A 26,024-nucleotide genomic window follows, 5' to 3' on the forward strand; every position below is an offset into this window, starting at 1 on the left:
AGGATGTGACGCACTGGACCTTTGCGAACCAGGTCTTTGCAAGTGTCCTTAATTGCTTGTGGAGGGGCTGGGCGGCGGTGGGTGACCAGGTCTCTGCTGGATTGACTTCACATTCCGTGCCAACAGCACATCAACCTTCTTGCCAATGGCCTGGGCCCTTCGGTCAGGTATTTCAAGAGAAACTGAGTGTCGCTGAAGCTTGCAGAAGGGTGCTGTGCCAACAGTCATGACCCTGGGTGATTGGTGAGGTGGGGAGTGGAGGGGGGTGAGGGAGGTGGAACCTCGCGACTGAATCAGTGCCGGACGCCATGTTTGGCAGGAGCCCCTCCGCCCTCTTCCCCCTCCTCCTCCTCCTGGTGGCGGGTGGCCTGGGCAGCGTCCACTCCTGCTACTCCTGTTTCGCCAAGAGCGCCGAGAAGTTCTGCAAGGAGGACGTGGGCCAGACGGCCGCTCAGCTGCGAGAGGACTTCTGCTGGAACCCGATCGAGAAACTGATGGAGCAGCGGCCAGTCTACTGGACGCGGGTTGGTGAGTGGCAAAGCCACGGGGGGCAGGGGGGTTAACCAGCCTGGCGCACCTCTCGCGTCCCCCGACGTTGCGCCCACCTTGTCACATCACTGGGGGACCTTGAGGGGGGTAGTCATGTCTGCTGTGAATCACACGGTGAGGGGAGGGATAATTATGCGTTAGGGCCCTTCTCAGGCTCAGGACTGACGGCGACCTTTAAGGGCATGCCCAAAGACTGAAGATAAGGATATCGTGTGTCGGTGTCGAAGAGCAAGATATCCCGTTCAAAACCCGACCAAAAGGACCTCGTTGGTACATAGAACGTACAGCACAGCACAGTAACAGGCCATTCAGACCAACTGGTCTGTGCCGATGTTTATGCTCCACACCAGCCTCCTCCCACCCCTCTTCATCTCACCCCATCAACACCAGCCTCCTCCCACCCCTCTTCATCTCACCCCATCAACACCAGCCTCCTCCCACCCCTCTTCATCTCACCCCATCAACACCAGCCTCCTCCCACCCCTCTTCATCTCACCCCATCAACACCAGCCTCCTCCCACCCCTCTTCATCTCACCCCATCAACACCAGCCTCCTCCCACCCCTCTTCATCTCACCCCATCAACACCAGCCTCCTCCCACCCCTCTTCATCTCACCCCATCAACACCAGCCTCCTCCCACCCCTCTTCATCTCACCCCATCAACACCAGCCTCCTCCCACCCCTCTTCATCTCACCCCATCAACACCAGCCTCCTCCCACCCCTCTTCATCTCACCCCATCAACACCAGCCTCCTCCCACCCCTCTTCATCTCACCCCATCAACACCAGCCTCCTCCCACCCCTCTTCATCTCACCCCATCAACACCAGCCTCCTGCCACCTTGCTTCCTCTCACCCCATCAACACCAGCCTCCTCCCACCCATCTTCATCTCACCCCATCAACACCAGCCTCCTCCCACCGCTCTTCATCTCACCCCATCAACACCAGCCTCCTGCCACCTTGCTTCATCTCACCCCATCAACACCAGCCTCCTCCCACCCCTCTTCATCTCACCCCATCAACACCAGCCTCCTCCCACCCCTCTTCATCTCACCCCATCAACACCAGCCTCCTCCCACCCCTCTTCATCTCACCCCATCACCATATCCTTCTATTCCTTTCTCCCTCGTGTGTTTATCCAGCTTCCCCTTAAATGTATCTCTGCTCTTCGCCTCAACCACTCCCTGTGGTAGCGAGTTCCCCATTCTCACCACTCTCTGGGGAAAGAAGTTTCTCCTGAATTCCCTATTGGATTTATCAGTGACTCTCTTATATTTATGGCCCCTAGTTCTGGTCTCCCCCACAAGTGGAAACATCTTCTCCACGTCTACCCTAGCGAACCCCTTCATAATTTTAAAGCCCTCGATCAGGTCACCCCTCAGCCTTCTCTTTTCTAGAGAAAAGAACCCCAGCCTGTTCAGTCTTTCCTGATAGATATATCCTCTAAGTTCTGGTATCATCCTTTTAGAAGTGTGAGTAAAATGCTCCGTTCAGCTCAACCACTGTCTGATTTAAGCCCGAGAAGCCACTCAGTGTCCATCCTTGCCCCCTTTTTAATCTCTCGACCCAGGTTGCCCAGCAGGTCTACCAACCTACCAGAGCCACCCATGAGCGAATGGGCAGGCTAACGTGCAGTGGAGTTCTGAAATTGGCCAAGAGTTGGTGTCTGAGAAGCGTCCATAAGAATTTGGAGCAGGAGTCGGCCATTCGGCCCCTCGAGCCTGCTCCGCCATTCAATAAGATCATGGCTGATCTTCGACCTCAACTCCACTTTCCCACCCGATCCCCATATCCCTCGATTCCCCTAGAGTCCAAAAATCTATCAATCTCAGCCTTGAATACACTCAACGACTGAGCCTCCACAGCCCTCTGGGGCAGAGAATTCCAAAGATTCACCGCCCTCTGAGTGAAGAAATTCCTCCTCATCTCAGTCCTCAATGGCCGAGCCCTTATCCTGAGACTGTGCCCCCTGGTTCTAGACTCCCCAGCCAGGGGGAAACATCCTCTCAGCATCTACCCTGTCAATCCCTGTAAGAATTGTGTATGTTTGAATGAGATCCCCTCTCATTCTTCTAAACTCCAGCGAGTATAAGCCCAATCGACCCAATCTCTCCTCATACGTCAATCCTGCCATCCCAGGTATCAGCCTGGTGAATCTTCGCTGAACTCCTTCCATGGCAAGAACGTCCTTCCTCAGATAAGGTGACCAAAACTGCACACAATACTCAAGATGTGGTCTCACCAAGGCCCTGTACAACTGCAGCAAGACATCCTTGTTCCTCTACTCGTTCTATGTTCCCCCACATTATAGTCCATCTGCCACGTTCTTGCCCACTCGCGTAACCTGTGGCTCTCACCGAACCCTCCCACTCACCAAGGCCGGCATCTAACCCGTGGGTATTCTTTTCTACTCCGCAGCCGAGACAGACTACAGCAAGTTGAAATCGATTTACAAAAAGGCTCTGGCATTTATAAGGAAAAGACACAAAGAACTGCCGGGAGGTACATATTATTTTCTCTCTCTCTCTCTCTCTCTGCCTCTCTCTCTCTGTGTCTCTCTCTCTCTCTGTCTCTCTCTGTCTCTCTCTCTCTCGCTGGGTTCTTGCTCGTGAGGCGGGTAGCAGCTATGTGAAGCGGACATTCTTGTGGAGGCGGGGGTGGGGGGGAGGTGGGTGGAACTTGCATCCAGTTAAAAAGATGGGACGACGGGGAGCCGTAGTATCGTAGGACAGTACGGCGCTGCAGGAGGTCATTCGGCCCATCGAATCTGCACTGTTTCCATCGAAGAGCGGTCCAGTTAGTCCCAGAGGGAGATTATTTTATTCGCTAATGGGATGTGGGCATCGCTGGCGAGGCCGGCATTTATTGCCCATCCCTAATTGCCCCTTGAGAAGGTGGTGGTGAGCCGCCTTCTTGAACCGCTGCAGTCCGTGTGATGAAGGTGCTCCCACAGTGCTGTTAGGGAGGGAGTTCCAGGATTTTGACCCAGCGGCGATGAAGGATCGGCCGATATATTTCCAAGTCAGGATGGTGTGTGTGACTTGGAGGGGAACTTGGAGGTGGTGGTGTTCCCGTGCGCCTGCTGCCCTTGTCCTTCTAGGTGGGAGAGGTCGCGGGTTTGGGAGGTGCTGCCGAAGAAGCCTTGGCGAGTTGCTGCAGTGCATCTTGTAGATGGTCCACACTGCAGCCACGGTGCGCCGGTGGTGGAGGGAGTGAATGTTTAAGGTGGTGGATGGGGTGCCAATCAAGTGGGCTGCTTTGTCCTGGATGGTGTTGAGCTTCTTGAATGTTGTTGGAGCTGCACTCATCCAGGCAAGTGGAGAGTATTCCATCACACTCCTGACTTGTGCCTTGTAGATGGTGGAAAGGCTTTGGGGAGTCAGGAGGTGAGACACTCGCCGCAGAATACCCAGCCTCTGACCTGCTCTTGTGGCCACAGTATTTATGTGGCTGGTCCAGTTAAGTTTCTGGTCAATGGTGACCCCCCAGGATGTTGATGGTGGGGGATTCGGTGATGGTAATGCCGTTGAATGTCAAGGGGAGGCGGTTAGATTCTCATCCACAGGTGATAAAGAAAGGAAAGTCTTTGCGCCTTTCACCACCTTGGGGACATCCCAAAGCGCTTCGCAGCCAATGAAGCACATTGTTTTTGGAAGTGTAATCGCCATTGCAAGGAAACGCGGCAGCCAATTTGTGCACAGCAAGCTCCCGCAAACAGCAATGTGACAAATTACCAAAATGAGGGGATCACTCTTTCAGAGAGCCAGCACAGGGGCAATGGGTTGAATGGGGGAAAGGACAAGGGAATGGGATTAAAGGCATAGTTCTTAATCGGAAGAGGAGGACAATAAAGGAAGGGGGCAGGGGGAAAGGAACAATAAGAGAGAGTAGGGAAGCTGGGGTTGTTCTCCTTAGAGCACAGAAGGTTAAGAGGAGATTGACCAGAATGATCCCAGGGATGAGGGACTTCAGTGATGTGGAGAGACTGGAGAAGCTGGGGTTGTTCTCCTTAGAGCAGAGAAGGTTAAGGGGAGATTGACCAGAATGGTCCCAGGGATGAGGGACTTCAGTGACGTGGAGAGACTGGAGAAGCTGGGGTTGTTCTCCTTAGAGCAGAGAAGGTTAAGGGGAGATTGACCAGACTGGTCCCAGGGATGAGGGACTTCAGTGATGTGGAGAGACTGGAGAAGCTGGGGTTGTTCTCCTTAGAGCAGAGAAGGTTAAGGGGAGATTGACCAGAATGGGACCAGGGATGAGGGACTTCAGTGATGTGGAGAGACTGGAGAAGCTGGGATTGTTCTCCTTACAGCAGAGAAGGTTAAGGGGAGATTGACCAGAATGGTCCCAGGGATGAGGGACTTCAGTGACGTGGAGAGACTGGAGAAGCTGGGGTTGTTCTCCTTAGAGCAGAGAAGGTTAAGGGGAGATTGACCAGAATGGTTCCAGGGATGAGGGACTTCAGTGATGTGGAGAGACTGGAGAAGCTGGGGTTGTTCTCCTTAGAGCAGAGAAGGTTAAGAGGAGATTGACCAGAATGGTCCCAGGGATGAGGGTCTTCAGTGATGTGGAGAGACTGGAGAAGCTGGGGTTGTTCTCCTTAGAGCGGAGAAGGTTAAGGGGACATTGACCAGAATGGTCCCAGGGATGAGGGACTTCAGTGATGTGGAGAGACTGGAGAAGTTGTGGTCATTCTCCTTAGAGCAGAGAAGGTTAAGGGGAGATTTAATTGAGGTGTTCAAAATCATGAGGGGTTTTGATGGAGTAAATAAGGAGAAACTGTTTCCAGTGACAGGAGGGTCGGTAACCAGAGGACACAGATTGAAGATAATCGGTAAAAGAACCAGAGGGGAGATGAGGAGAATTGTTTTTACGCAGCGAGTTGTTGTGATCTGGAACGCGCTGCCTGAAAGGGCGGTGGGAGCAGATTCAATAGTAACTTTCAAAAGGGAAATTGGAGAAATACTTGAAGGGGAAAAATTCACAGGGCTGTGGGGAAAGAGCAGGGGGGAGTGGGGCTAATTGGAGAGCTCGTTCAAAGAGCCAGCACAGGCACGATGGGCCGAGTGGCCTCCTCCTGCGTGCTGTGTGGTTCGATGATTCTATAAAACAATTAATTTTCCGTAACAGATGCAACAGTTACCCTGACAGTGACATTGCATAAGAAGATATGAATTAGGAGCAGGAGGAGGCCATACTTCCCCTCGAGCCTGCTCAGCTATTCAGTGAGATCACGGCTGATCTTCTACCTCAACTCCACTTTCCCGCCCGAGCCCCATATCCTTCGATTCCCCTACAGTCTAAAAATCCTGAGACTGTGACCCCTGGTTCTAGACTCTCCAGCCAGGGGGAAACAGCCTCTCAGCATCTACCCTGTCAATCCCCCTCAGAATCTTGTTCAATGTATCATCGCCATTAACTCTCTGATATCTCTGCTTTTCCTAGAATCCTACGCAAGCCTACTGGACAACGTAGAGAAGGAGGTCCTGCACAAAGTGTTGAATCTGAAGAAAGGTTGTCCCTCTCTTGATTTATATTCGACCAGTTTGCCTCCCCCTTCGCCCACCCCTCCCCCGCCGCTAGGGACCGACTCCTTGCCGAGATAAGGCCCCACCATTCTTCTCTTAGGCAGTCCCTGGGAACCGAGGATGACTTGCTTCCACATTAAACATGAGTTCTCAGGTGACTGATGAGTCCAATGCGGGACCTACAGTCTCTGTCACAGGTGGGGCAGACGGTGGTTGAAGGGGCGGGTGGATGGGGTGCTTGGGTTGACGTGCGCTCCTTGCGCTGCCTGCGCTTGGCTTCCGCTCGCTCCCGGCGAAGAGACTCGAGGTGTTCGGCGCCTTCCCGGATGCTTCTCGATTCCCACCATTACCCAATCGCTAACCATCCACCCACCCCTCCAGATGACCCTGAAAGTGAGTGTCAAAAGGCCACAAGACTGTGGAGAGTTCATTGCCAACCTTCCAGGATTTCCAGACTTTGAAGCTTACATAAGAACATAAGAAATAGGAGCAGGAGTCGGCCATTCGGCCCCTCGAGTCTACTCCGCCATTCAATAAGATCATGGCTGATCTTCGACCTCAACTCCACTTTCCCGCCTGATCCCCATATCCCTCGATTCCCCGAGAGTCCAAAAATCTATCGATCTCAGCCTTGAATATACTCAACGACTGAGCCTCCACAGCCCCCTGGGGTAGAGAATTCCAAAGATTCACCGCCCTCTGAGTGAAGAAATTCCTCCTCATCTCAGTCCTCAATGGCCAACCCCTTATCCTGAGACTGTGCCCCCTGGTTCTAGACTCTCCAGCCAGGGGGAAACAACCTCTCAGCATCTACCCTGTCAAGCTCTGTAAGAATTTTGTATGTTTCAATGAGATCACCTCTCATTCTTCTAAACTCTAGAGAATATAGGCCTAGTCTACTCAATCTCTCCTCATAGGACAATCCCCCCATCCCAGGAACCAGTCTGGTGAACCTTCGTTGCACTCCCTCTATGGCAAGTATGTCTTTCCTTAGCAAGTGTATCTCCCACACACTGCACTGAGCAAAAACAATGAGGAGAAAAATCGGAGGGGCCATTAAAAATGTGGGAAATCGGATAAAAAGAGCAACGTGCACAGTTCTGGTTTACATATACCTTGGTTAGACCACACTTGGAGCACTGTGCACAGTTCTGGTTTACATATACCTTGGTTAGACCACACCTGGAGCACTGTGCACAGTTCTGGTTTACATATACCTTGGTTAGACCACACTTGGAGCACTGTGCACAGTTCTGGTCTCCGTATAACTTGGTTAGACCACACTTGGAGCACTGTGCACAGTTCTGGTCTCCGTATAACTTGGTTAGACCACACTTGGAGCACTGTGCACAGTTCTGGTCTCCGTGTACCTTGGTTACACCACACTTGGAGCACTGTGCAGACACGGAGAGAAAAGCTAGGGGCCATGAATATGAGATAGTCACCAATAAATCCAATAGGGAATTCAGAGAAACTTCTTTACCCAGAGAGTGGTGAGAATGGGGAACTCGCTACCACAGGGAGTGGTTGAGGCGAAGAGCAGAGATGCATTTAAGGGGAAGCTGGATAAACACACGAGGGAGAAAGGAATAGAAGGATATGGTGATGGGGTGAGATGAAGAGGGGTGGGAGGAGGCTGGTGTTGATGGGGTGAGACGAAGAGGGGTGGGAGGAGACTGGTGTTGACAGGGTGAGATAAAGAGGGGTGGGAGGAGTCTGGTGTGGACGGGGTGAGATGAAGAGGGGTGGGAGGAGGCTGTTGTTGATGGGGTGAGATGAAGAGGGGTGGGAGGAGGCTGGTGTTGACTGGGTGAGATGAAATGGGGTGGGAGGAGGCTGGTGTTGACGGGGTGAGATGAAGAGGGGTGGGAGGAGGCTGGTGTTGACGGGGTGAGATGAAGAGGGGTGGGAGGAGGCTGGTGTTGACGGGGTGAGATGAAGAGGGGTGGGAGGAGGCTGGTGTTGATGGGGTGAGATGAAGAGGGGTGGGAGGAGGCTGGTGTTGATGGGGTGAGATGAAGAGGGGTGGGAGGAGGCTGGTGTTGATGGGGTGAGATGAAATGGGGTGGGAGGAGTCTGGTGTGGAGCATAAACACCGGCACGGACTGGTTGGGCCGAATGGCCTCTTTCTGTGCGGTGGATTCGGTATAATTCTATGCAACCTTAAACCTGGAGTTCCGCGAATGTAATTACTTTCTCTCTGTCTGTCTCTTTCAGCAACACCCTGTAACGACACCTGTGGTAAGTGGTTTCATTTACATTAAAGAAAAACAAAGATCTCGCATTTCTCCAGCGCCTTTCCCCACCTCAGGACGTCCCAAAGAGCTTCACAGCCAATGAAGGACTTTGTTTGAAGTGTGATCACTGTTGTAATGTCGGAAACGCGGTAGCCAATTTGCGCACAGCAAGCTCCCACAAACAGCAATGTGATAATGACCCAAATCATCTGTTTTAGTGATGTTGGTTTGAGGGATAAATATTGGCCCCAGGACAATATAGTAAGAGGCGTTTGCTCTCGATTGTACAGGCGATTCTGCAGCTCTGTGATGTAGGGATATCTCTTCGGGACAAGGGCGGTGTTGTAGTCATCATGTCAAGGTATAAAATAAATAAATGTGAAGGCCAACGGTCCTTACCGTCTAAACTGACCCCAAGCCCTAATCCCTGCTATCCTGTCTGCAACTGTCTTTAATGGCATTGGTTGAAATCTCTGTCTGTCGAACAACAGCGACAATGAAGGTAACACTACAAGCACCATCTACAAGGCACAAGTCAGGAGCATGATGGAATACTCTCCACTTGCCTGGATGAGTGCAGCTCCAACAACACTCAAGAAGCTCGACACCATCCAGGACAAAGCAGCCCGCTTGATTGGCACCCCGTCCACCACCTTAAACATTCACTCCCTCCACCACCGGCGCACCGTGGCTGCAGTGTGGACCATCTACAAGATGCACGGCAGCAACTCGCCAAGGCTTCTCCGGCAGCACCTCCCAAACCAGCGACCTCTTCCACCTAGAAGGACAAGGGCAGCAGGCGTACGGGAACACCACCACCTCCAAGTTCTCCTCCAAGTCACACACCATCCTGACTTGGAAATATATCGGCCGTTCCTTCATCGTCGCTGGGTCAAAATCCTGGAACTCCCTCCCTAACAGCACTGTGGGAGCACCTTCACCACACGGACTGCAGCGGTTCAAGAAGGTGGCTCACCACCACCTTCTCAAGGGGCGACTAGGGATGGGCAATAAATGCTGGCCTTGCCAGCGATGCCCACATCCCGAGAATGAATAAAATGGCATCGCCTTGTTAAAAAGGACAACCCCCACTAAATATTAGCTATTACAAAAAGGACATTGAGGCATTGGAGAGGGTGCAAAAAAGATTTACAAGGCTGATACCGGAACAGAGAGGTTATAACTATCAGGAGCGACTGAACGGGCTGGCGCTCTTTTCTCTGGAAAAGAGAAGGCTGAGGGGTGACCTGATAGACAACAACCCAACAGTTTGCATTTCTATAGCGCCTTTAACGTAGTAAAACGTCCCAAGCTGCTTCACAGGAGCGATTATCAAACAAAATTTGACACCGAGTCACAAAAGGAGATATTAGGACAGGTGACCAAAAGCTGGGTCAAAGAGGTCGGTTTTAAAGAGGGTCTTAAAGGAGGAGAGAGAGAGGCGGAGAGGTTTAGGGAGGGAATTCCAGAGCTCGGGGCCCAGGCGGCTGAAGGCACGGCCGTCAATGGTGGAGCGATAGAAATCGGGGGGATGCGCGAGAGGCCGGAATTGGAGGAGCGCAGAGATCTCGGAGGGTTGTAGGGCTGGAGGAGGTTACAGAGATAGGAAGGGTTGTAGGGGCTGGAGTAGGTTACAGAGATAGGGAGTATTGTAGGGGCCGGAGGAGGTTACAGAGATAGGGAGGGTTGTAGGGGCTGGAGGGGGTTACAGAGATAGGGAGGGTTGTAGGGGCTGGAGGGGGTTACAGAGATAGGGAGGGTTGTAGGGGGCTGGAGGAGGTTACAGAGATAGGGAGGGTTGTAGGGGCTGGAGGAGGTTACAGAGATAGGGAGGGTTGTAGGGGCTGGAGGAGGTTACAGAGATAGGGAGGGTTGTAGGGGCTGGAGGAGGTTACAGAGATAGGGAGGGTTGTAGGGGCTGGAGGAGGTTACAGAGATAGGGAGGGTTGTAGGGGGCTGAAGGAGGTTACAGAGATAGGGAGGGTTGTAGGGGCTGGAGGAGGTTACAGAGATAGGGAGGGTTGTAGGGGCTGGAGGAGGTTACAGAGATAGGGAGGGTTGTAGGGGGCTGAAGGAGGTTACAGAGATAGGGAGGGTTGTAGGGGCTGGAGGAGGTTACAGAGATAGGGAGGGTTGTAGGGGCTGGAGGAGGTTACAGAGATAGGGAGGGTTGTAGGGGCTGGAGGAGGTTACAGAGATAGGGAGGGTTGTAGGGGGCTGGAGGAGGTTACAGAGCTAGGGAGAGTTGTAGGGGCTGGAGGAGGTTACAGAGGTAGGGAGGGGGGCGAGGAGGGATTTGAAGACGAGGATGAGAATTTTGAAATCGAGGCGTTGCCGGACCGGGAGCCAGTGTAGGTCAGCGAGCGACGGGGGTGAGGTGATGGGTGAACGGGACTGGGTGCGAGTTAGGACACGGGGCAGCGGAGTTTTGGATGACCTCAAGTTTGCTTGGGGTGGATGGTGGGAGCCCAGCCAGGCGAGCGTTGGAATAGTCAAGTCTAGAGGTAACAAAGGCCTGGATGAGGGTTTCAGCAGCAGATGAGCTGAGGCAGGGGAGGAGACGGGCGATGTTACGGAGGTAGAAGTAGGCAGTCTTGGTGATGGAGCGGACACGGGGTCGGAAGCTCAGCTCGGGGTCAAGTGGGACGCCGAGGTTGAAAACTGTCTGGCTCATCCCCAGACCGTACCGAGAGCAATAATTTACTATTGGCCAATGAGATTGGTAGAAAGCAACATTGGCCCTTGTGGCGATCGCACCATCAGTTTGTCCAAAATCTAGTTGGATGCACGACTGGGGACGTTCCATTACGAACAGGACAAGCAGGGGTGGGACCAATGTCCAAATGCATTCACTGGACATTGATTGGCGGGATCTTGCTGTGCGCAGGATTCCTGCTACGAGTACCTGCAGCCGCCGCGCTTCATTGTGTGTGAAGGTTTTTAAGCTTCTTGAGCAGTTCCTGATGGGGAGACTCCCTCTTTAGAAGTTCCTGATGGTGGGACTCCCTCTTTAAATGGTCCTGATGGTGGGACTCCCTCTTTAGAAGTTACTGATGGTGGGACTCCCTCTTTAGAAGTTCCTGATGGGGAGACTCCCTCTTTAGAAGGTCCTGATGGGGAGACTCCCTCTTTAGAAGTTCCTGATGGTGGGACTCCCTCTTTAAATGGTCCTGATGGTGGGACTCCCTCTTTAGAAGTTACTGATGGTGGGACTCCCTCTTTAAATGGTCCTGATGGGGAGACTCCCTCTTTAGAAGTTCCTGATGGTGGGACTCCCTCTTTAAATGGTCCTGATGGTGGGACTCCCTCTTTAGAAGTTACTGATGGTGGGACTCCCTCTTTAGAAGGTCCTGATGGTGGGACTCCCTCTTTAGAAGTTCCTGATGGGGAGACTCCCTCTTTAGAAGTTCCTGATGGTGGGACTCCCTCTTTAGAAGTTCCTGATGGTGGGACTCCCTCTTTAGAAGTTCCTGATGGTGGGACTCCCTCTTTAGAAGGTCCTGATGGTGGGACTCCCTCTTTAGAAGTTCCTGATGGGGAGACTCCCTCTTTAGAAGGTCCTGATGGTGGGACTCCCTCTTTAGAAGTTCCTGATGGTGGGACTCCCTCTTTAGAAGGTCCTGATGGAGACAAACCCTCTTTAGAAGTTCCTGATGGTGGGACTCCCTCTTTAGAAGTTCCTGATGGGGAGACTCCCTCTTTAGAAGTTTCTGATGGTGAGACTCCCTCTTTAGAAGTTCCTGATGGGGAGACTCCCTCTTTAGAAGTTCCTGATGGTGGGACTCCCTCTTTAGAAGTTCCTGATGGTGGGACTCCCTCTTTAGAAGGTCCTGATGGAGACAAACCCTCTTTAGAAGTTTCTGATGGGGAGACTCCCTCTTTAGAAGTTCCTGATGGTGGGACTCCCTCTTTAGAAGGTCGTGATGGTGGGACTCCCTCTTTAGAAGTTCCTGATGGGGAGACTCCCTCTTTAGAAGTTCCTGATGGTGGGACTCCCTCTTTAGAAGTTCCTGATGGTGGGACCCCCTCTTTAGAAGTTCCTGATGGTGGGACTCCCTCTTTAGAAGTTCCTGATGGTGGGACTCCCTCTTTAGAAGTTCCTGATGGTGGGACAGGTTGCTGCGAATGTTTCTGCCTCTGCCCCTAACTGCATTGTCCTCTCTACAGGGATAAACAGGGCTTCCAATTACTTTGACTGCCGCTACTGTAGAGTGAGGGCCTGTGAAGGAATCCCCTTCGATTGTCCAAGTACGTCCAACTTATAATTGACTTCAGCTTCCCTCACCGCGGTACTATGACCTGCTCACCAGCTTCAAGTCTCATTAACACCGACAACACCCTTGAGGGTAGACGTAGGGGTGCTAAGTCATTAGCGTCCCCTTATTGCCTCCTCCTCCCCCTGGGGGCACTAACGGGAGGCGCTAACCCACCGAATTTCGCCCCTCTTGAACTCTGCACCCCTGGGCAAATAATGAACCAATCCTGGATGCACACTGCAGGATCCCCTGTTAATACTGTCAGACTCCCGGGGACCCCCTGTAAATACTGACACACTCCCGTGGACCCCCTGTAAATACTGACAGTCCCAGGGACCTCCTGTAAATTCTGACACACTCCCGGGGACCCCCTGTAAATACTGACACACTCCCGGGGACCCCCTGTAAATACTGACACACTCCCGGGGACACCCTGTAAATACTGACACACTCCCGGGGACCCCCTGTAAATACTGACACACTCCCGGGGATCCCCTGTAAATACTGACACACTCCCGGGAACCCCCTGTAAATACTGACACACTCCCGGGGACCCCCTGTAAATACTGAAACACTCCTGGGGACCCCCTGTAAATACTGACAGTCCCGGGGACCCCCTGTAAATTCTGACACACTCCCGGGGACTCCCTGTAAATACTGACACACTCCCGTGGACCCCCTGTAAATACTGACAGTCCCGGGGACCCCCTGTAAATTCTGACACACTCCCGGGGACCCCCTGTAAATACTGACACACTCCTGGGGACTCCCTGTAAATACTGACACACTCCCAGGGACTCCCTGTAAATACTGACACACTCCCGGGGACTCCCTGTAAATACTGACACACTCCCGGGGACCCCCTGTAAATACTGACACACTCCTGGGGACTCCCTGTAAATACTGACACACTCCCGGGGACCCCCTGTAAATACTAACACACTCCCGGGGACCCCCTGTAAATACTGCCATACTCCCGGAGACTCCCTGTAAATACTGACACACTCCCGGGGACCCCCTGTAAATACTGACACACTCCCGGGGACCCCCTGTAAATACTGACACACTCCCGGGGACCCCCTGTAAATACTGACATACTCCCGGAGACTCCCTGTAAATACTGACACACTTTCGTGGACCCGCTGTAAATACTGACACTCTCCCGGGGAGTCCCTGGAAATACTGACACACTCCCGGGGACCCCCTGTAAATACTGACACACTCCCGGGGACCCCCTGTAAATACTGACACACTCCCGGGGACTCCCTGTAAATACTGACACACTCCCGGGGACCCACTGTAAATACTGACACACTCCGGGGACCCCCTGTAAATACTGACACACTCCCGGGGACCCCCTGTAAATACTAACACACTCCCGGGGACTCCCTGTAAATACTGACACACTCCCGGCGACCCCCTGTAAATACTGACACACACCCGGGGACCCCCTGTAAATACTGACACACTCCCTGGGGCCCCCTGTAAATATTGACACACTCCTGGGGACCCCCTGTAAATACTGACACACTCCCGGGGACGCCCTGTAAATACTGACATACTCCTGGGGACTCCCTGTAAATACTGACACACTCCCGGCGACCCCCTGTAAATACTGACACACTCCCGGGGACCCCCTGTAAATACTGACACACTCCCGGGGACTCCCTGTAAATACTGACACACTCCCGGGGACGCCCTGTAAATACTGACACACTCCCGGGGACCCCATGTAAATACTGACACACTCCCTGGGGCCCCCTGTAAATATTGACACACTCCCGGGGACCCCCTGTAAATACTGACACACTCCCGGGGACCCCCTGTAAATACTGACATACTCCTGGGGACTCCCTGTAAATACTGACACACTCCCGGGGACCCCCTGTAAATACTGACACACTCCCGGGGACCCCCTGTAAATACTGACATACTCCTGGGGACTCCCTTTAAATACTGACACACTCCCGGGGACACCCTGTAAATACTGACACACTCCCTGGGGCCCCCTGTAAATATTGACACACTCCCGGGGACGCCCTGTAAATACTGACACTCTCCCGGGGACCCCCTGTAAATACTGACACACTCCCGGGGACTCCCTGTAAATACTGACACACTCCCGGCGACCCCCTGAAAATACTGACACACTCCCGGGGACCCCCTGTAAATACTGACACACTCCCGGGGTACCCCTGTAAATACAGACGCACACACAGAAGCACAGAAGCAGAGAGTTCACCCCGCTGGGCCGAACCCTGAGTTCGGAGGCGAGCTGCCGTGTTCTGACCCATTGGTGGTTAGCAGAGATGTGCTTCAGTCAATGGGGCCTCTCATGGTCGGGGAGTCCGCTGATGTAGAAGGTGCTGATTCAGTGTCTTGCAAAATCTTTCAGTCGAAGATATCACGGTTAAGGAGACCAGGCAGGTGTCGATGAAATGTCAGTCCACGTTCGTTATCCCTAAGATTGATACGGTCACTTGGATGTTTGCATCGAAGGTAAGTATCAGATTTTAACCTTCTACTTTGCCTACCCTCCCTCCAACGCCCCCCCCCGCTCACCCCACGCACATTCCCCCACTTGTCTCTCTGCTTTACCTACTCTCTCCTCGCTCCTCTCGATGGATGGGAGATCTATCTGGCTGTCCCCATAACATCACCCAACTCCACCCCTACCTCAGCCCATCTGCCGCTGAAACCCTCACCCGTGTCTCTGGTACCTCCAGACTTGACTATTCCGACGCTCTCCTGCCCGGCCTCCCACATCCTACCCTCCGTAAACTTGAGCTCATCCGAACCTCCGCTGCCCCCGTGTCCTAACTCGCACCGAGTCCCGCTCACCCATCACCCCGCATTCCTCCGCTGACCGACACTGGCTCCCGGTTAAGCAACGCTTCGATTTTAAAATTCTCATCCTTGTGTTCAAATCTCTCCTCGCTCCCCCTCCCTATCTCTGTAACCTCCTCCAGCACCTACAACCCTCCCTATCTCTGTAACCTCCTCCAGCCCCTACAACCCTCCCTATCTCTGTAACCTCCTCCAGCCCCTACAACACTCCCTATCTCTTGAACCTCCTCCAGCCCTACAACCCTCCCTATCTCTGTAATCTCCTCCAGCCCCTACAACCCTCCCTATCTCTGTAACCTCCTCCAGCCCCTACAACCCTCCCTATCTCTGTAACCTCCTCCAGCCCCTACAACCCTCCCTATCTCTGTAACCTCCTCCAGCCCCTACAATCCTCCCTATCTCTGTAACCTCCTCCAGCCCCTACAACCCTCCCTATCTCTGTAACCTCCTCCAGCCCCTACAACCCTCCCTATCTCTGTAACCTCCTCCAGCCCCTACAACACTCCCTATCTCTTGAACCTCCTCCAGCCTTACAACACTCCCTATCTCTGTAAATTCCTCCAGCCCCTACAATCCTCCCTATCTCTGTAACCTCCTCCAGCCCCTACAACCGTCCCTATCTCTGTAACCTCCTCCAGCCCCCTACAACCCTCCCTATTTCTGTAAATTCCTCCAGCCCCCTACTACGCTCCCCATCTCTGTAACCACCTCCAGCCCGTACAACCCTCCCTATCTCTGTAACCCCCTGCAGCCCCTACAACCCTCCCTATCTCTGTAACCTCCTCCAGCCCCTACAACCGTCCCTATCTCTGTAACCTCCTCCAGCCCCCTACCACCCTCCCTATCTCTGTATCCTCCTCCAGCCCCTACAACCCTCCCTATCTCTGTAAACTCCTCCAGCCCATACAACCCTCCCTATCTCTGTAACCTCCTCCAGCCCCTACAACCCTCCCTATCTCTGTAACCTCCTCCAGCCCCCTAAGACCCTTCCTATCTCTGTAACCTCCTCCAGCCCTTACAACCCTTCCTATCTCTGTAACCTCCACCAGCCCCTACAACCCTCCCTATCTCTGTAACCTCCTCCAGCCCCTACAACCCTTCCTATCTCTGTAACCTCCTCCAGCCCCTACAACCCTTCCTATCTCTGTAATCTCCTCCAGCCCCTACAACCCTCCCTATCTCTGTAACCTCCTCCAGCCCCCTACAACCCTCCCTATCTCTGTAACCTCCTCCAGCCCCTACAACCCTTCCTATCTCTGTAACCTCCTCCAGCCCCGACAACCCTCCCTATCTCTGTAACCTCCTCCAGCCCCTACAACACTTCCTATCTCTGTAACCTCCTCCAGCCCCGACAACCCTCCCTATCTCTGTAACCACCTCCAGCCCCTACAACCCTCCTATCTCTGTAACCTCCTCCAGCCCCTACAACCCTCCCTATCTCTGTAACCTCCTCCAGCCCCTACAACCCTCCCTATCTCTGTAACCTCCTCCAGCCCCTGCAACCCTCCCTATCTCTGTCACCTCCTCCAGCCCCTATAACCCTCCCTATCTCTGTAACCTCCTCCAGCCCCCTACAACCCTCCCTATCTCTGTAACCTCCTCCAGCCCCTACAACCCTCCCAGGTCTCTGCGCTCCTCCAATTCCGGCCTCTTGCACATCCCCCGATTTCCATCTCTCCACCATTGGCGGCTGTGCCTTCAGCCACCTGGGCCCCGAGCTCTGGAATTCCCTCCCTAAACCTCTCCGCCTCTCTCTCTTCCTTTAAAACGCTGCTTAAAACCGACCTCTATGACCAAGCTTTTGGTCGCCTGTCCTAATATATCCTTATGTGGCTCGGTGTGTCTGGTTTTGTCTGATTTACGCTCCTGTGAAGCGCCTTGGGATGTTTTACTATGTTAAAGGTGCTGGATCAATGCAAGTTGTTGTTGATGTCTGTCTGTCACGGTATGGCGCTTCTCTCGCACTGTGAGCAATGCCACGGGGCGCTCGGCCCGCCTGTGTGTAACTCCCACCCGAATGGTAAATTTCCAGGTCAGGAGTGACGTTCTCGCACAGTTCAAGCTTCTGCACGTGGGGAGTGACGACACCCTCACCATACAAAACGTCAAGATGAGCAACACGGGAACCTACTTGTGCGACGTCCTCAGAAAGAAGACCATTCTCCTACGGCGCTTCTTCTATCTGGTTGGTGAGTTGTCCCAGTTTTTTTATTTCTTTTGTGCTTTCTGGGCTGGATTTTGATTGAGGAGTTGGGTAGGAGGCGGGACTACAACTTTCGGGGTTGTAGTCCCGCCTCCATCGAGTTGTGGCCAACCCACGCGATTGTCCCCTGATTGACCTTGTTCAGGCCGCCCAGCGGGCTCAGCAGGCCAATTAAGGGCCACCCGGCAACAGGTGACGTCACAGATTGACATTTCATCTGTCAAAAGCTTTTGACAGATGAAATATCAGCGTTTGACAGCTGTTTGAAGCTGTCAAACACTGACAATCTGTACTCCAAGTTAATTCCTTCCTCTCAGAATGATTTAGAGATCTCTCCGGAACAGAAAGCTGAATGCTGCAGATTTTGACAGCTGGCGGCCATTCTGCTTTCTGTGCCGGTGAGATGAGGGACTCCCGAGACCTGAAGGAAGGAAGGCTGTAAAGGTAAGTAAAACTTCTTTATAAACACTTTACACACACCAAACACACTTACCTCTTCACTCATGCACCCATCACTCACCTGAACATCAGACATCTCGAACCCTCCAAGCCCTTCAGCCCGACGGTCCGCCTCGCTAACTTGGCGTGGTTTGGAGCCGTCGGGAATCCCACACTTCAGGAATAAAAATAGAGATTAGGCTAAAAACTGCCTGTTAACTACCTGTTAACAGGCAGTTAATTGGCACTAATCCCCTCCCTGCCTCGGGGAGGCGGCTCCCAGCGCGGGGCGGGTACCCGCCTCCTTTGAAACTGGCATGGAGGCGGGTTGGGGGCGGGATGGGTTCGTGCCCCCAGATTTCGCTATTTTAACCCCCCACACACCTCCAATCCCGCCCCCACGGCCCGATGAAAATCCTGCCCTCTCTCTCCAAAGGCTTCGATTCCCCACCGCCCATCTCTGTTCCCGGCGAGGGGTGTGGACACAGGGGGCCTGGGGTTATTTCTTTTTCCGGCCGCGATTCGCCCCGAATTCGAACCGACCAACACAAAAGATCGCGGAGCTTGAACCGCAATTTATGTTCGGCGCGAAGCGAGTTTCCACGTAGAAACAATGGGGGGGAAAATTCAGTTGTTTGCGCCTCCCGTTAGTGCTCTAAGAGGGCGCTAATGGGGTGCAAAGCAACGAGCGCCCTGGCGCGGCGATGTTTACGCCGCTCGTGAAATTAACTAGACATTTTGCGGCGGCGCTAAACACTCCCGCCACAATCTCCTGCACCGACAGATCGTGACGTCAGTCGGAGTGTGCAACGCCCTGTTAGCGCCCCGGACTGGATATTGAGTGGCACTCCCTGCCTTAACGTCTGCTGCTAGCAACGACAGGTTGAGGGGAGCGTTTTGCAGTCAGAAAGGGACTGGGGGAGCGCTATTTAAAGGCGACCGCTTCCTGCCTTTTTTTGTTGGTGACATTTTTGCACCACGGATTCTGAGAGAGGGAGAGAGAGACTTCTGGAGAGATTCAACGCTGTGTGAAGGAGTCCTGGGTACTGAGCAGCACTTTGCAGGTTCATTTTGATTTGACCTTCCTGGCATCGATTTAGAAGAGACTGTGGAGGCTGCACTCTGAGCTCTTTCCCTGGGCCTCTCCATTGTTCTTTCCAGCAGATTTGATGTACAGGTCTCTCCAGGCCAAGATTCAAGGCTGCAATGAGCAGGACGTGGATGGAGAGCAAGATCGACTCTCCCCTTTAAGAACTGGCCGGCGCCAGTGTGTCTGTGTTCCATTGCTGACTGACATCACATGAGCTTTGCCAGCGCTCTGAGGTAGCGCCTCGCTCCTCAGCGTTAGCGCCTTAGGACAGGTGTGTAGCACCTGATTTAGCGCTCCAATCACCTCCAGGGGCGATAGAGGCCAAGTTTACAGTCGGAGGTGATAATTAGCGCCAGGCGCTAAACTTTGCGCACGGCTGATAATCGCGCCCCAAATGGGGCGATACTGAATATTTCCCCCACAGAAACATAGAAGATAGGAGCAGGAGGAGGCCATTCGGCCCCTCGAGCCTGCTCCGCCATTCAATGAGATCATGGCTAATCATCCAAACTCAGTACCCTGTCCCTGCCTTCTCCCCATATCCCTTGATCCCTTTAGCCTTAAGAAATATATCCAACTCCTTCTTGAATATATTTAATGAATTGGCCTCTACTGCCTTCGGTGGTAGAGAATTCCACAGGTTCACCACTCTCTGGGTGAAGAAATTCCTCGATCGTTATGCGACTCTACAGGAGGCTTTTAAAGTTAAGGGCCTAGAAATTCAGTGGCCGCCCCGGAAGGAGTCGCAGCCGCCCGCCGGAAATTCAGTTTCAGCGCCCCAGACGGAAGCGCAGCGCTACTCGAGGCGCCCCGCATCCCTCTTGGGGCGCTGCAACTGAAAATTGCAGCACAACGTGCCGCAGCGCCACACGCTGCGGCACGGCGCATTGCGGTACTGCAGGCCTTCCTCCCCTTCTTAAAGGGGAGGGGCCTGCTGCAGCGCGATCGGCAATCGCGAGTGCCGGCAAAAGAGTCCAGCACCGAGGAGAAGTGCCGGGTTCTTGGGACACAGCCGGCACAATGCGGGGGGCGGGGGCGTCTCAGGAGGCCGGGGACGGCGGCGCGAAGAGGTGCTGGCAGGCGGCCAGTAAAGAAAATGGCCGCCCCGCACCTCCGCGCCTCTATCGCCGCATGTAGGCCCCCCCTGAACCGGTCGCAAATTGCGACCGGTGTTAAAGCAGGGGGCGCTACCAAATTTCGCAATCGGGGCGGTAGCGGGGCGCTGCGCCCACCGATGACGCCATCAGTAGCGGTGCAGCGCTAACGGCTAGCGCCGCCATTAGCGTCCCGCTTAATTTAGCGGAAGGCGTGGCCAGTGGCGTTAAACCCACTAAGTGCCCTCTTTGGGCACTAACAGGTAGCGCAGCCCACTGAACTTCAAGGCCAAGCTCTTTTGTTTAGGTGCAAGGACACTAGGAGGCAACTTTTAAAAGCTTTTGGGGAGGCAGAAATTTGGTATCGCCCCGTTTGGGAGTCGAGGGTTACGGGGAACAGGCAGGAAAGTGGAGTTCAGGCCCAGGTCAGACCAGCCATGATCTCACTGAATGGCGGAGCAGGCTCGAGGGGCCGAATGGCCGACTCCTGCTCCTATTTCATGTGTTCTGCTGATTTTTGCTGTTTCAGGGAACTCGCTGTGGGTGAATTGGCTGCCGCGATACCTGCAACAGCGACCGAAAGAAGTATTTCATTGGCTGTGGAAGTTGCTTTGAGCCAGGATGGCCCAGTATTGTTTCTCAATCTGTAACCCCACTCCATCCCCTTCACAGTGGCCAGGAGCACCCTGCAAAGCAGCATTGACCTCCAGGCCATGTTCCAGGATGTACTGCTGGAGAAACATTCTCTCCTGAATCCTCCCACCGCCAAGCCCCTACTGCCACCGGAGAAGAGGATAGACAAGCAGACAGAAGCCCAGCTCACAACGGCCATCGCGATGGGGACAATCTTTGTCGTGCTCGCTGGAGGGTGAGTTCATCGGTTTTCCGCACAGACTTTACATCGAGTCTCCGGCACAGAAAGAGGTCATTCGGCCCGGGCTGGTGTTTGTGCTCAGCATGGGCCTCCTCCCACCACTCTTCATCACCCCATCAACACCAGCCTCCTCCCACCACTCTTCATCTCACCCCATCAACACCAGCCTCCTCCCACCCCTCTTCATCTCCCCCATCAACACCAGCCTCCTCCCACCCCTCTTCATCTCCCCCGTCAACACCAGCCTCCTCCCACCACTCTTCATCTCCCCCGTCAACACCAGCCTCCTCCCACCACTCTTCATCTCACCCCATCAACACCAGCCTCCTCCCACCACTCTTCATCTCACCCCATCAACACCAGCCTCCTCCCACCACTCTTCATCTCACCCCATCAACACCAGCCTCCTCCCACCCCTCTTCATCTCACCCCATCAACACCAGCCTCCTCCCACCCCTCTTCATCTCACCCCATCAACACCAGCCTCCTCCCACCCTCTTCATCTCACCCCATCCACACCAGCCTCCTCACACCCCTCTTCATCTCACCCCATCAACACCAGCCTCCTCCCACCCCTCTTCATCTCCCCATCAACACCAGCCTCCTCCCACCCCTCTTCAACTCACCCCATCAACACCAGCCTCCTCCCACCCCTCTTCATCTCATCCCATCAACACCAGCCTCCTCCCACCACGCTTCATCTCACCCCATCAACACCAGCCTCCTCCCACCCCTCTTCATCTCACCCCATCAACACCAGCCTCCTCCCACCCCTCTTCATCTCACCCCATCAACACCAGCCTCCTCCCACCCCTCTTCATTTCACCCGATCAACACCAGCCTCCTCCCACCCCTCTTCATCTCACCCCATCAACACCAGCCCCCTCCCACCCCTCTTCATCTCACCCCATCAACACCAGCCTCTACCCACCCCTCTTCAGCTCACCCCGTCAACACCAGCCTCCTCCCACCCCTCTTCATCTCACCCGATCAACACCAGCCTCCTCCCACCCCTCTTCATCTCACCCCATCAACACCAGCCTCCTCCACCCCTCTTCATCCCACCCCATCAACACCAGCCTCCTCCCACCCCTCTTCATCTCACCCCATCAACACCAGCCTCCTCCCACCCCTCTTCATCTCACCCCATCAACACCAGCCTCCTCCCACCACTCTTCATCTCACCCCATCAACACCAGCCTCCTCCCACCCCTCTTCATCTCACCTCATCAACACCAGCCTCCTCCCACCCCTCTTCATCTCACCCCATCCACACCAGCCTCCTCCCACCCCTCTTCATCTCACCCCATCAACACCAGCCTCCTCCCACCCCTCTTCATCTCACCCCATCAACACCAGCCTCCTCCCACCCCTCTTCATCTCACCCCATCAACACCAGCCTCCTCCCACCCCTCTTCATCTCACCCCATCAACACCAGCCCTCCTCCACCCCTCTTCATCTCACCCCATCAACACCAGCCTCCTCCCACCCCTCTTCATCTCACCCCATCAACACCAGCCTCCTCCCACCCCTCTTCATCTCACCCCATCAACACCAGCCTCCTCCCACCCCTCTTCATCTCACCCCATCAACACCAGCCTCCTCCCACCCCTCTTCATCTCACCCCATCAACACCAGCCTCCTCCCACCCCTCTTCATCTCACCCCATCAACACCAGCCTCCTCCCACCCCTCTTCATCTCACCCCATCAACACCAGCCTCCTCCCACCCCTCTTCATCTCACCCCATCAACACCAGCCTCCTCCCACCCCTCTTCATCTCACCCCATCAACACCAGCCTCCTCCCACCCCTCTTCATCTCACCCCATCAACACCAGCCTCCTCCCACCCCTCTTCATCTCACCCCATCAACACCAGCCTCCTCCCACCCCTCTTCATCTCACCCCAGCAACACCAGCCTCCTCCCACCCCTCTTCATCTCACCCCCATCAACACCAGCCTCCTCCCACCCTCTTCATCTCACCCCATCAACACCAGCCTCCTCCCACCCCTCCTCATCTCACCCCATCAACACCAGCCTCCTCCCCACCCCTCTTCATCTCACCCCAGCAACACCAGCCTCCTCCCACCCCTCCTCATCTCACCCCATCAACACCAGCCTCCTCCCACCCCTCTTCATCTCACCCCAGCAACACCAACCTCCCCCCACCCCTCTTCATCTCACCCCATCAACACCAGCCTCCTCTCACCCCTCTTCATCTCACCCCATCAACACCAGCCTCCTCCCACCCCTCTTCATCTCACCCCATCAACGCCAGCCTCCTCTCACCCCTCTTCATCTCACCCCATCAACACCAGCCTCCTCTCACCCCTCTTCATCTCACCCCATCAACACCAGCCTCCTCCCACCCCTCTTCATCTCACCCCATCAACGCCAGCCTCCTCTCACCCCTCTTCATCTCACCCCATCGCCGTCTCCACCCCTGCCTCAGCTCATCTGCTGCCGAGACCTTCATCCCCCCCTCCGTTACCTCCAGACTCCGACTATTCCAACACTCTCCTGGTCAGCCTCCCGCCTTCTAAGCCTCCCTAAACTTGAGCTCATCCAAAACTCCACTGCCCCCGTGTCCTAACTCGCACCGACCGAGTCCCTGTTCACCCGTCACCCCACTATTGCTCGCTGACCAACACTGGCTCCCAGTCCGGCAACGCCTCAGTTTTAAAATTCTCATCCTCGTTTTCAAATCCCTCCTTGCACCCCTCCCTATCTCTGTAACCCCCTCCAGCCCCTTACAACACTCCCTATCTCTGTAACCTCCTCCAGCCCCCTACAACCCTCCCTATCTCTGTAACCTCCTCCAGCCCCCTACAACCCTCCCTATATCTGTAACCTCCTCCAGCCCCTACAACTCTCCCTATCTCTGTAACCTCCTCCAGCCCCCTACAACCCTCCCTATATCTGTAACCTCCTCCAGCCCCCTACACCCCTCCCTATCTCTGTAACCCCCTACAGCCCCCTACAACACTCCCTATCTCTGTAACCTCCTCCAGCCCCCTACAACCCTCCCTATCTCTGTAACCTCCTCCAGCCCCTACAACTCTCCCTATCTCTGTAACCTCCTCCAGCCCCCTACAACCCTCCCTATCTCTGTAGCCTCCTCCAGCCCCTACAACTCTCCCTATCTCTGTAACCTCCTCCAGCCCCTACAACCCTCCGTATCTCTGTAACCTCCTCCAGCCCCCTACAACCCTCCCTATCTCTGTAACCTCCTCTAGCCCCACAACACTCCCTATCTCTGTAACCTCCTCCAGCCCCTACAACACTCCCTATCTCTGTAACCTCCTCCAGCCCCCTACAAGACTCCCTATCTCTTTAACCTCCTCCAGCCCCTACAACACTCCCTATCTCTGTAACCTCCTCCAGCCCCCTACACTGTCGGAGGGGCAGTACTGAGGGAGCGCCGCACTGTCGGAGGGGCAGTGCTGAGGGAGCGCCGCACTGTCGGAGGGGCAGTACTGAGGTAGCGCCGGACTGTCAAAGGGGCAGTACTGAGGGAGTGCTGCACTGTCGGAGGGGCAGTACTGAGGGAGCGCCGCACTTTCGGAGGGGCAGTACTGAGAGAGAGCCGTACTGTCGGAGGGGCGGTACTGAGGGAGCGCCGCACTGTGGGAGGGGCAGTACTGAGGGAGCGCCGCACTGTCGGAGGGTCGGTACTGAGGGAGCGCCGCACTGTCGGAGGGGCGGTACTGAGGGAGTGCCGCACTGTCAGAGAGGCAGTACTGAGAGGGCGCTGTACTGTCGGAGGGGCAGTACTGAGGGAGCGCCGCACTGTCGGAGGGGCAGTACTGAGGGAGCTCTGCACTGTCGGAGGGGCAGTACTGAGGGAGTGCCGCACTGTCGGCGGTGTCATAATTCAGATGAGAGGTTAAACCGAGGCCCCGTCTGCTCTCTCAGGTAGATGTAAAAGATCCCACGGCCACTATTGAAGAAGAGGAAGGGGGGAGTTCTCCCCGGTGTCCTGGGGCCAATATTTATCCCTGAACCAACATCCCTAAATCAGATGATCTGGTCATTATCACATTGCTGTTTGTTGGAGCTTGCTGTGCGCAAATTGGCTGCCGCGTTTCCCACATTACAACAATGACCACACTTCAAAAACAGTCCTTCATTGGCTGTGAAGCGCTTTGGAACGTCCTGAGGTGGTGAAAGGCGCTGGAGAAATGGGAGTCTTTTACTTTCTGTCTTGGCAGGGCTGTTTATCGATGGGCTACGAAATCGAGCTGAGCTTTGTGTGGGGCGCGCGGTGGAAAGAGGCAGAATGTGACGACATTCCTGGCCGAGCAGCCGCAGCAAGCCAAAGGACCTCGGGACGGACGATCAGTTGGCAGTTCAGGTCTGGTGCCCGAGGCACTCGTCTTAAATGTATATGGAAGAAAATAAATATCTCATTAAAGTGCACTTTGCTGTCCTCACTTATGTGCTCTTGGGGTGGGGATGGGGTTCTTGCGGGACCTCTTCACACACACGTGGAGGGTGCTGACCCTCTACAGGCCTTCAAGAGGGAGCTGCACTGGTTCCAGGCAGCGGAAGAACTGAGGGAGCACTGCACTGTCGGAGGGGCAGTACTGAGGGAGTGCCGCACTGTCGGAGGGGCAGTACTGAGGGAGAGCCGCACTGTCGGAGGGGCAGTACTGAGGGAGCGCCGCACTGTCGGAGGGGCAGTACTGAGGGAGTGCCGCACTGTCGGAGGGGCAGTACTGAGGGAGCGCTGCACTGTCGGAGGGGCCGTACTGAGGAAGCGCCGCACTGTCGGAGGGGCGGTAGTGAGGGAGCACCGCACTGTCGGAGGGGCAGCACTGAGGGAGCGCCGCACTATCGGAGGGGCAGGACTGAGGGAGCGCCGCACTGTCGGAGGGGCAGTACTGAGGGAGCGCCGCACTGTCGGA

At 54.7% G+C, this 26,024-nt stretch overlaps 1 protein-coding gene across 4 annotated transcripts; it reads left to right on the forward strand.

The window, feature by feature from the left end:
• spaca6 (sperm acrosome associated 6) lies at positions 1-25,534 on the forward strand. 4 transcript variants are annotated; one of them, XM_086004040.1, is made up of 9 exons: positions 2-528; positions 2,970-3,053; positions 5,994-6,062; positions 8,294-8,317; positions 12,481-12,561; positions 14,965-15,068; positions 17,449-17,605; positions 20,914-21,109; positions 25,329-25,534. In XM_086004040.1, exons 1-9 carry the CDS (start codon positions 309-311, stop codon positions 25,360-25,362), a joined length of 969 nt encoding a protein of 322 aa, XP_085860166.1. In that variant the 5' UTR covers positions 2-308; the 3' UTR covers positions 25,363-25,534. The 4 variants fall into 4 exon arrangements, with proteins under 4 accessions (XP_085860168.1, XP_085860167.1, XP_085860169.1 ...); XM_086004042.1 differs by lacking the exon at positions 12,481-12,561 and having other exon boundaries at positions 1-528; XM_086004041.1 differs by lacking the exon at positions 5,994-6,062 and having other exon boundaries at positions 1-528.
• Positions 25,535-26,024: the final 490 nt, after the last annotated feature.

The sequence above is a fragment of the Somniosus microcephalus genome, chromosome 12 (genome assembly GCF_052327205.1).
Source record: "Somniosus microcephalus isolate GS21.2 chromosome 12, FLI_Smic_1.0, whole genome shotgun sequence".
NCBI lineage: Eukaryota > Metazoa > Chordata > Chondrichthyes > Squaliformes > Somniosidae > Somniosus > Somniosus microcephalus.

Bases quoted from the DNA above. Each gene is read 5' to 3' on its own strand.
- spaca6 (XM_086004040.1), top strand. From the start codon at position 309: ATGTTTGGCAGGAGCCCCTCCGCCCTCTTCCCCCTCCTCCTCCTCCTG. The intron at 8,318-12,480 runs GTAAGTGGTTTC...TCCTCTCTACAG, and splicing joins ACCCTGTAACGACACCTGTG to GGATAAACAGGGCTTCCAAT. The intron at 21,110-25,328 runs GTGAGTTCATCG...CTGTCTTGGCAG, and splicing joins TTTGTCGTGCTCGCTGGAGG to GGCTGTTTATCGATGGGCTA.